The sequence below is a fragment of the Mytilus trossulus genome, chromosome 8 (assembly GCF_036588685.1).
Source record: "Mytilus trossulus isolate FHL-02 chromosome 8, PNRI_Mtr1.1.1.hap1, whole genome shotgun sequence".
Taxonomy (NCBI): Eukaryota; Metazoa; Mollusca; class Bivalvia; order Mytilida; family Mytilidae; genus Mytilus; species Mytilus trossulus.
In genome coordinates, this window is record NC_086380.1 from 59,243,878 (window position 1) to 59,258,754 (window position 14,877).

Below are 14,877 nucleotides of genomic sequence, written 5' to 3' on the forward strand. Positions count from 1 at the left end.
AACGTTTGAAAATTTATTTTTCAGGTGATTGAGGAAGTAAATTGGTAAATAGACAACACGTATAGAAGTTTTGAGACAAACTCATTAGTTAGGGAAGTTACACTCTTAGGTAGTGATACCAGTTGTTGGATACTCTTTCCCTAGACAGGAAACCAGTACTGGTGTTGTGAACAGTTTTCCTGGCTGGTTTGTGGTCAGTCTGTGAGCCAAATGCATGACAATATGGTATGTATCACATCTTTTTATTATAAAAAAATCAAGTTAATATGAAAAAGAAGATGTGGTATGATTTTCAATGAGACAACTCTCCACAAGAGACCAAAAGACACAGAAATTAACAACTATACGTCACTGCTCAGCCTTCAACAATGTGCAAAGCCCATACCGCATAGTCAGCTATAAAAGGCCCCGATTGACAATGTAAAATTATTCAAAGGCGAAAACTCACTTAAATTCATGTTTGGCTAATTAATTGTGTTCTGTTGATATAGTCTCCACACTGGATTTTAGGTCCTGTAGCCCAGGCTTGTAAAATTGCCCTGGGGCCTTGAAAAAAAACTAGCTACAGATCAACAGAATCTAACCAAAATTTTCCCAAAAATTGAGCATCAGGAGTTGGTTTCCACATAAAAAAACTTCTAAGATTCAGGTCTTCAGTCATGAACAAATCAGTATACTTACTTTCAATTTTAGTCGTAAGTTTTTTTTGTGAAATTGACTCCAGGTCTGTATAGTAGATTTCAAGTTCATCGTGAAGACTGAAATCTGTAGGATTTTTGTTTTGGCTTTTCTACATTGGCTGTTTAATATTTGTTCTTTTTCTCCTCCTTTTAGTGGACTTATTTTGTGATTTCATTGCAGACATGGCAGAGTCTCTCCATCCTTTAATAGATAAAACTATAATAACCATGTACATGTAATTTTCCATTTATGGTGTTGTTTATTCAGAAACAAATAATATGTTAACAAGATCAATTTCTATTTCAACTTTATTGCTTCGTCCGCAATGTACGAACATTAAGGTCTCCTACAACTATTAATTGGACGGAATAGTAAACACCAAAAGTTTACATATTATTATTAAATTGTGTATTTATGTTGTACAATACTTTATACCTGGAGGTAATTTTCTGTGATAAATGGATGGGTCACAATTTCTTGTTATCTATGTCCAAACATTTGATTTAGGTCTTATTTCATAACTCGGTCACTGACCTTGAGCAGATATAATATAGTTTTTAACAAGATTTAAAAATATTTTAAATAGTTTGTAATATTTCAAGCATGGATTATTTATGTATATTTAGTTAAGGATATAACTACTTACACAACACAAACATTTTAAGATTATTATATATGATAATATATACATATTTATAATGTATGTTAGGATATATAAAAATGTTACAATACAGAAAGGACGTGTGCAATACTTAGAATAAACACATTTTGGTAACCAATTGAATATTTCATTAAAGCACAAGTTAAAAAGATACTATTGCAAATTTACGTATGTAGGTATCATCCTATATTTGTGGAATTTACTGAACTGCATAAAAACTGCAAAAAGGGATGGAAAGAATTTTACAGTACAAAAGTTACTCATTCTTCATGGTTGTATTCCCATTTGACAAAGCTTTTTCCAGATAGGTTGTTCTGAGTGACACTCTTTTAAATTTGTTAATTCTTGATTTTGTTGATTCAGATTGTTTTGGTCAATGCAGGTTTACTCCAGGGATTTTTTGAATGCACTATGTCAGTATGTGATGTTTTTTAAATACTACTCCATGAAATTGAATTGAAAATTGATATAACTGTTATAAGTCTAAAAGGACAAACTAAATGAAGTATGAAAGGAATTTCCAGCTGTTTCATTACATACTTCACAATGAGTATTGATCATATATATGTAAATGTATACATGTCCTTGATTGCATTGTTGTCTTTTGACCGATAAACAAAGATAGTATATTAAACGTAATATAATGCATCTCGTTGTCTGTGTCTATATAAAGTCTGGTGTATGTATTGACAAAGATGAGGGGTTTAAATGAGTTTTGAATTACTATACATTGGTTACACTCGAGGGGTGACAAATGTATATTGTTTAGATTTGATCATTTCCCATTTACATGTACTGTCAGTTTATGATCTTCTTCCTAATATGTAGACATGGTAGAGTAAGAATTATAAGTACATCTACAGTAAATTCAGAAATTATTGTGATGTTTTTAATTAAGGGGGAATAAAACGAGTGACTGAGTATCGCAAGAATAAGAACTTGCATTTGGGTAACTGAAACATAGACCTGCATGCAGGTGTTTTTCGAAATAGCAATAATTGAACACACATTTTATTCCATTCTTGAAAAATGGCAATACTTAAAATGCACGCAATTATTTTTGAAAATACAGTATATTTATATATAAAAATACTGTTCCTGACCCTAGCAAGACGGATTTCAGATTTCAGATGAAATTCCATATAATGGAGGTACTCAGACATGAACATTATCAGATTATGTTTATTTACTGCAGATTTCCTTGATACAAAAATTTAAAGATCATGGTTTGGGAATTATCTTACATAAAAACTAAACATTTAATAAATTCACTTCCTCATTGTACATGTTTAAGAAACATTAAGAAAAATGACTGAAGCTTGCTCTTAACCATATTTCTTTTTTTTCACAAATTAGTTTTCACATTTATAATTAATGACAATGACCTAAGCCAATATAAATTTTGTTGAGCAAGTTAAATTTCCTGAAATGAAAGCCTTACATGTACATTTATGTATGTGACATTGAATGATCAGGATTTTTCATAAATGAAAGACCAATTTTCAGGCTGATATTAGCATGATGAGAGTCAAAAAGTTTTGTGTTGAGACTGTATACATGTATGTGTATGAAGATACATGTATACATTATTATTACATATTATAAAATAAGTGTTTTGAATCAATTTTCTTGTCCTACTTATAAGCTGTAAATACTATTTCCTTCCTGAAATCTTAGTCAAAACAAAGCAAAGTTGTGATAATTGTCGTAGACATTGTAAGTGGATCAATAGTATGTTATTTATAGATTATCTACAACATGTACAAGTGTCTCTCTTCCTTATATATAGATTATCTATAAGTGTCTTGTTGTCCTAGGCACTAAATCTGCTGTGTTAGGATTTTATAACTAAAGCAGATGTATGTATGTCCTTGGACATTTATTTATTGGTTCCAGGTATGTCTATAAGATATATATGTATGCTTATTTCAAAATAGGTACAAATGTTGGGCACTAATCCTTCAATATATTTCGCTGAAAATATTCCTAGCGTATATGTGTAGATGACGAAAATTTGAAGTCAAGGCCATTAAATCAATTATATGAATGATTTGTAATAAATACTTGTTCTTGTTGCCCAACTGGTCAACTGAATTACTATAATGCTTCAATATCTTAAACCTATTATCTTTCTACAGCTTCTAAGCATGTTAACTGCTACATGTTATGTATCATCTGTTTATCGTTCAAGTTTTTTTTGTACATGTTTTTAAAGCATTGTAGAGATGGCTGAAGACAAAAAAGCAACCCAGGCTTAATAGGGTACATTTTATATACAAGGATATTACTATAAACTATATTGTATCTTTTATTTAATTAAAAAATATGAAATTGAATAGAATTTTTATTAAGTGTTTTATCAATTTCAGGCCTCAGCTGACGAACCAGCCAGTATGGAGTGTATACTGAAGTCTGAGTTGTTCCCGAAGAAATCTTTGGTGTGTGAGGATGATTCTCTCCAGGTACCCTTCCCTCTGCTCTGTGGAGAGGCTGTGGAGTACCTAGGGAGGACAGCTGATGGGGTCATTGCTCTCTCCAACTTCAGGCTGCTGGTCAGGTCCAAGGACAGCTTTATCAACATTCCTCTAGGGATGGTGGAGTTGGTCGAGTGTAGGGAAATATTCTCCGTTAATATCTATTGCAAGGATGCCACTGTTGTCAGGTAAGCCTTATCATATTCAGCAGTTATTGGTGCTGGTGAAAAACAGCCTGATGGAATGAAAGACAGACAAAAATTTGATCAGTCAGTTAAAAAAAAAATTTGGGACATTAAATGGTGAATTCGGATAAAATTGCTAATCTCTCTATAATATATACTAATGGTTAAAAAAAGATATACCTTTTAAAAGTGAATAAAGAATTCCTAGCCACAATTTTCTTAATAAGGAAACCCTAAAAAAAGTCACATGTTTTTTTTTTATCTTCTTGGCCTAAGATCATGACGATAGAAACAATTTGAAACCTAGATCTACAAGGATATAAACTACTAGACTACAATACAATGCACAACTATTTGTTAAGCTGATTTGTATCTGTCAGTTTAATTTCATGTAATAAAGCATTTATTATCTGTTGATCGTGTATTATTTGTAGGCTGTGTCCTTGTAAGGTTTATTTTTAGAAAACAGAGATATAATACTGCATAAAATACAAGAGAAAAATTAAATCTTCCTGTATCATACAAATTTCTTTTGCTTACTTTATATACAAGTGCTGAATATTCAATACAAAGTCTAAAATTTAGTTTAGCTGACAGTGTATTATGACTATTCATAATTTATGTATTTATTTAACGGCCTTATTGATGCTGGTCCTAACCACAGTATAAAATGCTTATATATGTAGAGGGGGACCAGTAACAACTAAAAGAACTGGACTCAGTTTCACAACAAAAACTTACGACTAAGATTGATTGTAAGTCATGGACAATTCTGTATACTTATAGTCATACAACAAATCTTAGTCTTGAGTTTTTTTGTAAAACCAACTTCTCGAGTCTTGTTTTACGTGTAGGTACAATTTTGAATGAAATGTAAATATTTGTCTGATTAATCAGCAACTAGCATAAAAAGTACATTTTGTCTACATGAATGCCTAACTGGTTTAGGAAAGGATCGCCAATCATAAAGAAAGTTCTATCTAGTCCTAATTGCTAGTGATAGTAAAAGTTTATGATTTGTGAAATATAACCAGAGGCCACAAACACATAAATACAAGTGATATAATTTTTGTGGCTTTTATTTTAATTGCTTGACATGGAGAAATATATAAAAGAAAATGAAAAAAAATATTTTACTTGATATACATTATCCTTGTTTTCAAAATTCCAATAGGGAAAATACTTTATATAATTGTATAATTGTTAATTATAATTTATAATATAGAAAAAGAAATGTTAGGTGTAAACCTGGGTTTGAGTAATAAATCTAGATGATATACATTATTCAAGATTGCCTTAAATTAGTGTGGATCAAAATTTGGGATAATAAAAAAATATGTTACATTAATACTTGTACATGTATTAAAAATGTGGAGGGGTTCAATCTTGGTCATTTGATTCAAATGAAAGAGTACAATTGATATAAGAAGATGTGGTATGAGTACCAATGAGACAACTGTCTGCCATCTAAGTCTCAATTTGTAAAATTAAACCATTATGGTTATAGGTCAACGAGGAGCCTTGGCTCACATGGAACAACAAGCTATGAAGGGCCCAAAAAATAAATAGTGTAAAACCATTTGAACTGAAAAACCAATCTATGAAAGTTAGAAACACTTTATGAAGTGTTACGAATAAGTTAATTCGAATTAAAAAAAAAGAGTGTGTGAACACAATTAGCGAATTTGATAGGAATTCAATTCGAATGAAATGTCCGTGTTAATGAGGCATAAAAAATGATATCTGCCCTTGTTCCTAGTGAAAGTACTTTAGGGAAACTAGACGATAGAAATCACCTGATTCAACATTCTCACTATCAACTTGATCAACTTGAATTTAATATGATTGTATTACATAGATTTACATGGATTGGTGTAACAAGACTGATCTATAGTAGATAATTGGCTCATTCACCAATCATTTCTTACTTTCTGTTATAAGATCGGATTAAAGATCTATCTAGGAGTAATATTTGACTTTTTATTTATTTGAACAGATTAAATCAATTGACTGAATTGTTAAATGTCTTTGTTGTTTTATTTTTAAAAGTAGATCTCTCGTCTTTATAAAGGAAAGTAATACAGAAATCCTTCATTAAAATATTACGTATTATGAAAAGATATACATGACATGTTCTTGTTTGTTTTTTTTTTTAAATCAAATCATAATAGCATAATAAGTAAAATACAGCTTTTAAATGATATAGAAAGGAAACGTATGAAGCATTTGGAATTGCAAGGACAAATTCTTTTCAACATGTTAAAAAAAGCATAATTTGATAGTAATTGGGTGGAGTTTTACTGTTTATGATATAGAAAAAGAAATGTTAGGTGTAAACCTTGGTTTGAGTAATAAATCTAGATGTGTTATTGCTTGACTGCTTATAAAATATAATAATTAACTAATCAATTGCTCTAAAGAGACCAAGGTACACACAAATATGCTGACAGTAGCAAAAAAAGACCCAGTTTATTTAATGTTGTACATATATATATACTTTCTTATGTATTACTGTAATTTCAGATATTATTATGCAAAATTTAACTCACTAGCCAGTCAACACAAAGGTTGTGAGTTTACTTAAAACTCACATTATGCATTAAACAAGATTTTTTCAATATCCAAAGAATAAAAATCTAATTATAAACTAAAATGACAAAATTGCAATGATAAATGGACACAATATAAATAATTTCTGAATTTGCAGTAATCAGTATACATACATGTATTATACCAGAGACATATATATCCTATTCTACAAGTAGGTGCTATTTTGCAATCACCTTGTCTATCCATCCTTCTGTCCATCTTATATTTTCTTCACATTTTTCTTCAAATCTTCAAAACAAAATAACTTCATCTGTGGTGAAAAGCTGTACAGTGATGATTTGTCATACATGTATAAGCACTTTTTGCATCTGTCAAATATGTTATGAAAATTTCCAATAAAGTTTGAAAATCAAATATAATTCTATGCTTATTTCAGTGGCCTAGTGATCTTATAAGTAGCTACTACTGTAATCACAAGCCAGTCTACACAGAGGTGCACTTGACTCCAATCTTTTAATTTACTAGGATTGTCAGTTTTTTCCATCGAATGTCTGGTTTTCTCCAGGCACTCTCGCCTCCTCAACCAATAAAAACTGGCCACCACGAAACATCATCAATCTTTGATGTTTATTTTCAGGTGTGACTTCAGTACTAATGACTCTTGCCAAGACTGGTTCAAAAGGATAACACAGCGAACCAGTATACCTAAGGAATTAAGTGGCCTGTTTGCTTTTGCCTTCTTTGCCTGGTGCCAAGACAGAAGTCCATGTCCTTCTGAACATGAAGTCTGTTATCAGCTTTGTCAGCAAGGTGAGATAATACAATATATATGTAAATCAAGAAAAGGAGCACCTTCTTTGGTCCTGTTCAAACAAACATATATATATCAATTTATGAAAATGTGTCAATATAGTTAACAGGCAAATTTGCTCATGTGAATTTCACATGAATCTTGTATTATATTCATCTGAAAGTTCTCTGTGTAAATGTAAGGAGATTTTTGCCACCATATGTTTGGGCACTTCAGAATCTGGAACAAGAAAACATGAAAATGAAACCTCACAAACTGATATGTACTTATAAATGACAGTAGTGTATCAATTTTTATCAATTCAAAATGAATGAGAGGTGATATGGTGTAAAAAGATATCAATGAGACAGTAACTAAACAACACAAACAACCAAAATGGATCCGTTGACGTATAAATGTATCATTTTAGATTAAATTTATTATGTATACATGTTTGTGAGCATAATCATGAAAATTTTCTACCCATGACTTTGAACTTTTTAACATAACCTAAAGTACATTTTATTAACAAATTTAAAATATAAATGTTTGTTGTTTTTCAGTAGAAAGATTCACTTTTAGCTTTGGGAAAGAAGTGGAACGTATGAAGTTTGATCTGAAGAGTAAATCTTCCTGGAGAATAACTTATGTCAATGAAGATTTCAGGTGAGTAAATCTTCCTGGAGAATAACTAATGTCAATGAAGATTTCAGGTGAGTAAATCTTCATGGAGAATAACTTATGTCAATGAAGATTTCAGGTGAGTAAATCTTCATGGAGAATAACTTATGTCAATGAAGATTTCAGGTGAGTAAATCTTCCTGGAGAATAACTTATGTCAATGAAGATTTCAGGTGAGTAAATCTTCATGGAGAATAACTTATGTCAATGAAGATTTCAGGTGAGTAAATCTTCCTGGAGAATTACTTATGTCAATGAAGATTTCAGGTGAGTAAATCTTCCTGGAGAATAACTTATGTCAATGAAGATTTCAGGTGAGTAAATCTTCCTGGAGAATAACTTATGTCAATGAAGATTTCAGGTGAGTAAATCTTCATGGAGAATAACTTATGTCAATGAAGATTTCAGGTGAGTAAATCTTCCTGGAGAATAACTTATGTCAATGAAGATTTCAGGTGAGTAAATCTTCCTGGAGAATAACTTATGTCAATGAAGATTTCAGGTAAGTAAATCTTCCTGGAGAATAACTTATGTCAATGAAGATTTCAGGTGAGTAAATCTTCATGGAGAATAACTTATGTCAATGAAGATTTCAGGTGAGTAAATCTTCATGGAGAATAACTTATGTCAATGAAGATTTCAGGTGAGTAAATCTTCCTGGAGAATAACTTATGTCAATGAAGATTTCAGGTGAGTAAATCTTCCTGGAGAATAACTTATGTCAATGAAGATTTCAGGTAAGTAAATCTTCCTGGAGAATAACTTATGTCAATGAAGATTTCAGGTGAGTAAATCTTCATGGAGAATTACTTAAATGTCAATGAAGATTTCAGGTAAGCTAATCAAAAAGGTAAAAAATAAAAACATTATTTCCAAATGCACACATATCGCAATATTATTTCGCTCAAACAGGTGCTAGGGGCTGTCTGAAATGCTCTAAATTCATAGTTTTATTAAGGAAGTAGAGAAATTTCTAGATACATTAATGAAGTTAAGTTGTATAATAAAATGTTTACTCTGTAACATAACAATGTTGTGTCAAAGTTAGATATAATCTTGTTATAATGGTTCAAGCCAAAAAATTAAAAAAAAATCTTGAAATGTGAAAAACAAATAAATTAAATAAATTATCTTGTGCATTTCTGAAATAAATCTACATTTTTTATTCAGTATATACCTTTGATAATGTTTAAAATTGTTCTACTTTCAGTGTGTGTTCCTCCTATCCTAAGTGTCATATAGTACCAGCCTGTATTACAGATAAACATTTAGGAGACGTGGCAGGTTTTAGAGCTCAGAGGAGGTTTCCATCTGTTGTATGGAGGTAGGTTTTTATACTGGCTTTAATTAGTACTGTCAAGTGATTTAAGCAAGTATTTATAGACCTTTAATTTCCTAAAACGCTCAAAATAATTTCAATGCAATTCACATCTGCACACTCAATTTAAATAATTATAGAACTTGTGTTTCCTCATGCACTCCAACTAATTGAAATTCACATTAGTGCACTGAAAAGGATAATTTTAGATATAAGTCAGATGCACTATTGAGTTAAATACTACAAAATTAGAAGTAAGGCAAACAAAGTTAATAAAAACTGACGAAGTTTTAACAATACATCTAAAATTTAAAACATGGAATAACAAAATAAATTAGTGTTTTTTTCTGTCCATATCAATTTGTAAATGTGCATTCATATTTTGCATTATTAAAGTTAACTTTTTCCAAATATTGCAGAGACCAAAGAAATGGTGCAGTGTTAGTAAGATGTAGCCAGCCTGAATTAGGTTGGCTAGGATGGAGGAGTACAGAGGACGAGAAAATGTTAGAATCTGTTCCTATAGCTTGTTCACAGAACCCAGGAACGTATACCAAATATCTTGGTATTAATGATGATTCATCTGGCTCGGAGTCTGGTTCACAGAATGGAGGTAGGTAGCTTGTTCACAGAACCCAGGAACTTATACCAAATAACTTGGTATTAATGATGAGTCATCTGGCTCAGAGTCTGGTTCACAGAACGGCGATAGGTAGTTTGTTAAAAGTACCTATGACCTTAATCAAATATCTTTCAGAATCAAATTTAAATTCACATAATGGAGGCCTTTAATTAATCACAGAACATAGTAATATCTTGCAAATATCCTGTTATAAGTAGTGATTAGAAACACTCTTAGATAGGTTCACATATAAATGAAGAATTTAGCGTAATTCTTCAGGGTTTCAATCACGTTCACAGAAGGAAGATGCATATCAGTCGACTTCTACACATATTTCTATCTTGTTCACAGAATGGAAATATAAGTACATGTATGTGTTTAAAGCTTATACCTGTTTGTTAACAAAGCTGACTAGCTAAAGAATTATTTTATTTTATATTATGAAAAGATAATGAAAGATATAAATTGGTGGACAATCCAATCATATGCATCTGGTATTTACTGAAAAATACATTAAACATTTGAGTAACATGGTACTAGACCACAATTAATTCGTAAGGCATTTCATTTAGAACATAAATGAAAATTAGAAAAAATCCCACCTGCGCTTTCTCAATGAAATTTTTACAGTGTGTTGGACTACTTTTGGGACAAATTATATCAATAATAAAACTTCATCGGCTCTAACTCAAAATATGGACAATTTTATGTTTAGGGCATCTTGAAATCTTTCGACAGCTTCGGAAGTGCTAATTTTAAACCTTTTTCAGCTGGGCCAAATCACTACTTTCCTTTAAAATTCTGGACCCAAATTTTTTTAAAGTGTAATTTCACCCCCTACTTCCAATTTGAGGCATAAAAGATGGAGAAATAAATTTGGAAGTGGTTTGAAAAATATTGCACATGCAATCCACTGTCAACACTAGGGACTATATTTGGAACAACCAAAATCACGGGACGACAATTGTGGTCTCGGACCTAATACACTATAAAGATTAAAACGTTACTAGTTACATATTTGAAATAGAACATGGAATATGTACTGTTATGTATATTTAATATTGAATCATTTATTGTTTTTATTGCAGATGTAGGAACTGCCATCAATACAGAGAACAAAAAGATGATTATAATGGACTGTAGATCTTACAGTGCCGCTGTGGCAAACAGGGCAAAAGGGGGAGGAGTGGAGTGTGCAGGTAATGTCCTAACGTAAACACTAAAAGCCCCCCCCCACCCCCCCGGGATGGCAGTTTGTTTTTACCCCCATAATTGGAAGCCCTTTCTGAATTACTGGTACAAAAATGTATATTGATTATTTACTTACAATTATAGCTATACAAAATCAATTTTTTTAATAAAAGAGGGACGAAAGATACCAAAGGGACAGTCAAACTCTTAAATCTAAAATAAACTGACAACGCCATGGCTAAAAATAAAAATGGCAAACACACAAACAATAGTACACATGACAACATAGAAAACTGAAGAATAAACAACACAAACATCACCAAAAATAGGAGTGATCTCATGTAATAAGATATGTTTTCAGTATAATACATTTCCATGTAGTAACATTTATGATGTGATGGTCATAAGTGTACTAATGTAACAAACATAAAAACAAAGAGCATAAAAATACCAAAATTCAACAAATGTCTCAAAAAATATAGATAGTTCTGAATTTGAGTATATTGATAAAGTGGATTCATTATTATCTTTGGGATACCAATTTTCCTTGATTTCATTGGTGTTGGTTTACCAAAATTTAAATGTTCAAAGAACCACAATTTTTTTTAGGCCTGTTTGCAGATTGTAGAAAAATCAGGAAATTAAATATCCATAAAAATACATTTTTTTTAGGCTGATAAGCAGACTTAAGCACAACCAGAAAAACAAATATCTATGAAAATATAAAATTTCCTCAATCCATGAAAAATAAATTAATTATCCATATTATATTTTAATTGTCGTAAGTAAGTAATTGTATATAGAATTGAAAGACGTCTAAATTTTGTATTATATTTGAACGGGCGAAAGTTAGTAAATGTTTATAAAATTGAAAGAAATATATATTTCCAATAGATTGGGAAATACATGTATCTTCAAAACTAGGTAGCATTATTAAAAGTCATATCAATATATCATATTTATTATTTTCAGAGTATTACCAGAATTCAGAGATACAGTTTATGAATTTGGCCAACATCCATACTATACGTAAAAGTTACGTAGCGTTGAGAGCGTTGTGCAGTGGAGGTGCTGATCAACCAGCGTAAGTCAAACTCATTTTATACCTAATTTTATTTAGCAACATAGGATAGTAAAACAAGCAAACAAGAATTTGTCCATAGTATATGAATGCCCCACTCCCAATATCATTTTCTATGTTCAGTGGACTGTGTAATTGGGGTCAGAACTCTTATTTGGCAAAATAAAGATCATATCATAGAGAGCATGTGTACTAAGTTTCAATATGATTGGGCTTCAACTCACGAAAAACTACCTTGACAAAAAAGCCTCTAGGTGGGGCATAAAAAAAAAGTTTTATTTCCCTTGCACTAATAAGATGTGCTGAAATGGTTCTAAATCATTTTGTAATCCAGTGAGCATTATGTTAGTGTGGATTTATTTATTTTCATGATACAAATTTTCATGGTTTGGAGATACAGTGTAATTATGTGGATATTTCATTTCATTGTTTTGAAAATGTGAACATACAAGCCTATAGAAATATAGAGAAAATTTGTACTCAGATCTATGAACTTTAAAATTAGTGGTTCAATTATATGCATGAAATCCTCTAAAATTGATATTCCATGAATAAAAATGAATTCACAGTATGTCATTCAAATTAATTGATATGTTTATCTATAATGCAATATGATAAGTTTAAATCTCTGCTAAGAAGGCTTGGAATTGCTAAACATAATAAAAGTAAGTATCTGCTAAAATAATAGAAAAAAAACAAAGGATATGGTGTATCTATTCATGATCCAAAATCAGCACAACAGCAACAAAAAACACACAAATAACAAAGAAACAAATAAGTTTGTTTACAGTAACTGATTTTGGAATTCTGATTAAGGGAGCTGGCTTCTCAGTCTCAAGGTTATTAACTTTTCAAAACACTAGCATAAATTGATAGGGGATTAATAAAGGAATCAAAAGATCCAAAAAAATATATAGGTCACTGTGCTTGTTTTCGAGATGTAAGCCATTGAAATTCTGGCGGGAAAATGTTCTCTCTTGACTTTTCATAGCTTTATCATTGACAAGCTTAAGTCCTCAAAAACTATTAAAAAGTATTTAAAATTTTATTAGACTTTAACAGACAGTTTATCATTATACATGTAAAAGAATTATTAAAAGAAAAATGGGGGTCACCTGGTAAATTTTGTTAAGGCATTCAAATGGATAAAACCAGAGGATTCAAAAAATCTGACGGAAATTCAAAAACATGACAAGCGAGCTTCCTTAAATGATGTACCATCTATTTTATGTTTGTGTTTTTATTACAGTTGGTTATCAACATTAGAGACTACTAAATGGTTTACCTATCTCAGTGCTATACTGAAGTCAGCTCTAGTGGCAGTGAACTCTATAGATAAGGAAGGGAAACCTGTACTGGTTCACTGTTCTGATGGCTGGGATAGAACCACACAGATTATAGCCTTAACAGAATTACTACTGGATCCTTATTATAGGACCTTAGAGGTTGGTTAAAACATAAAGGGTTTTGTTTGATTTATAGAAGGATGTCTTTGAATCTAATGAATATCTTGCTGTGAGATTCATAAAGTAGTTTGAGCTTTTTTATGTTATAATTGAAATACCTTTGAATAATGAAAAAATGCCACAAATTGGACAATATAAAGACATTTTATGCCCCTGTTGTTGAGGAGGAATTAAGTTTTACCCTTACAAGTCCAACCATATGTGAGAATGTGTCAAAGTTGGTTTTCATTCTCTAACTTTAGTTTGACCCAACCAAATGTTATTAAACTTATGCACATTGCTTTTGACTGTAAAATCCAGATGAAGTTTGAATTTTGGTGGCGTCACTTTAACCATTCTAGAGTTATATCCCTTTATAAATGTTCCGTCCTCTACCACAAGTCTTGCTTCAACCAAATGTTATGAAGCTTATACTTTTAATCGAAAAACTCAGATCAATTTCAAATTTGGGTAGTGTCTCTTTTACTGTTCCTGAGTTATGTCCCTTCATAACTTTATATGATAAGCAAGTGTAGGCATCAACTGTGTCCCGTGGACACATTCTCATTTTATTTTTTAATTGTACAGAAAGAAAAAAATGTAATAAAAGTCAAAAGACAACCACACCAAAATTTAAAAAATACTAGTTATATCTAATAATTTTGAAATTGAAAAAAACATTCCAATCATATTTTCAAAAATATTGTTTGTACATTCACTTCATGAATTAAATTATAAATTATATTGTTTTAGGGATTTCAAGTATTAGTTGAGAGAGAATGGTTAGATTATGGCCATAAGTTTGGTGATAGATGTGGTAATGGTATAAATACAGAAGATTTAAATGAAAGATGTCCTGTGTTTCTACAGTGGTTAGACTGTGTTTATCAACTGTATCATCAGTTCCCTTGTGCATTCCAGTTCAATGAAGCATATCTGGTAAGTTTATAAATAGAATCTCTATGTTCACCAACTCTATCATCAGTTCCCTTGTGCATTCCAGTTCAATGAAGCATATCTGGTAAGTTTATAAATAGAATCTCTATGTTTACCAACTCTATCATCGGTTCCCTTGTGCATTCCAGTTCAATGAAGCATATCTGGTAAGTTTATAAATAGAATCTCTATGTTCACCAACTCTATCATCAGTTCCCTTGTGCATTCCAGTTCAATGAAGCATATCTGGTAAGTTTATAAA

At 31.0% G+C, this 14,877-nt stretch overlaps 1 protein-coding gene across 3 annotated transcripts in view; it reads left to right on the forward strand.

The window, feature by feature from the left end:
• The window catches only part of LOC134681210 (myotubularin-related protein 3-like), a 38,823-nt gene that overhangs the window by 16,537 nt on the left and 7,409 nt on the right, over window positions 1-14,877 (forward strand). Inside the window, exons 2-11 of one of the 3 annotated variants that reach the window (XM_063540717.1) lie at window positions 25-225; window positions 3,712-4,004; window positions 7,189-7,361; window positions 7,905-8,007; window positions 9,233-9,346; window positions 9,760-9,953; window positions 11,051-11,161; window positions 12,126-12,237; window positions 13,484-13,679; window positions 14,433-14,618. In XM_063540717.1, coding sequence (XP_063396787.1) covers window positions 211-225; window positions 3,712-4,004; window positions 7,189-7,361; window positions 7,905-8,007; window positions 9,233-9,346; window positions 9,760-9,953; window positions 11,051-11,161; window positions 12,126-12,237; window positions 13,484-13,679; window positions 14,433-14,618 — 1,497 coding nt within the window. In that variant the 5' untranslated portion in view covers window positions 25-210. Of the gene's footprint in view, window positions 1-24; window positions 226-3,137; window positions 3,239-3,711; window positions 4,005-7,188; window positions 7,362-7,904; window positions 8,008-9,232; window positions 9,347-9,759; window positions 9,954-11,050; window positions 11,162-12,125; window positions 12,238-13,483; window positions 13,680-14,432; window positions 14,619-14,877 lie in introns of those variants that run through there. The other 2 variants (XM_063540716.1, XM_063540715.1) reach the window with 2 other exon arrangements.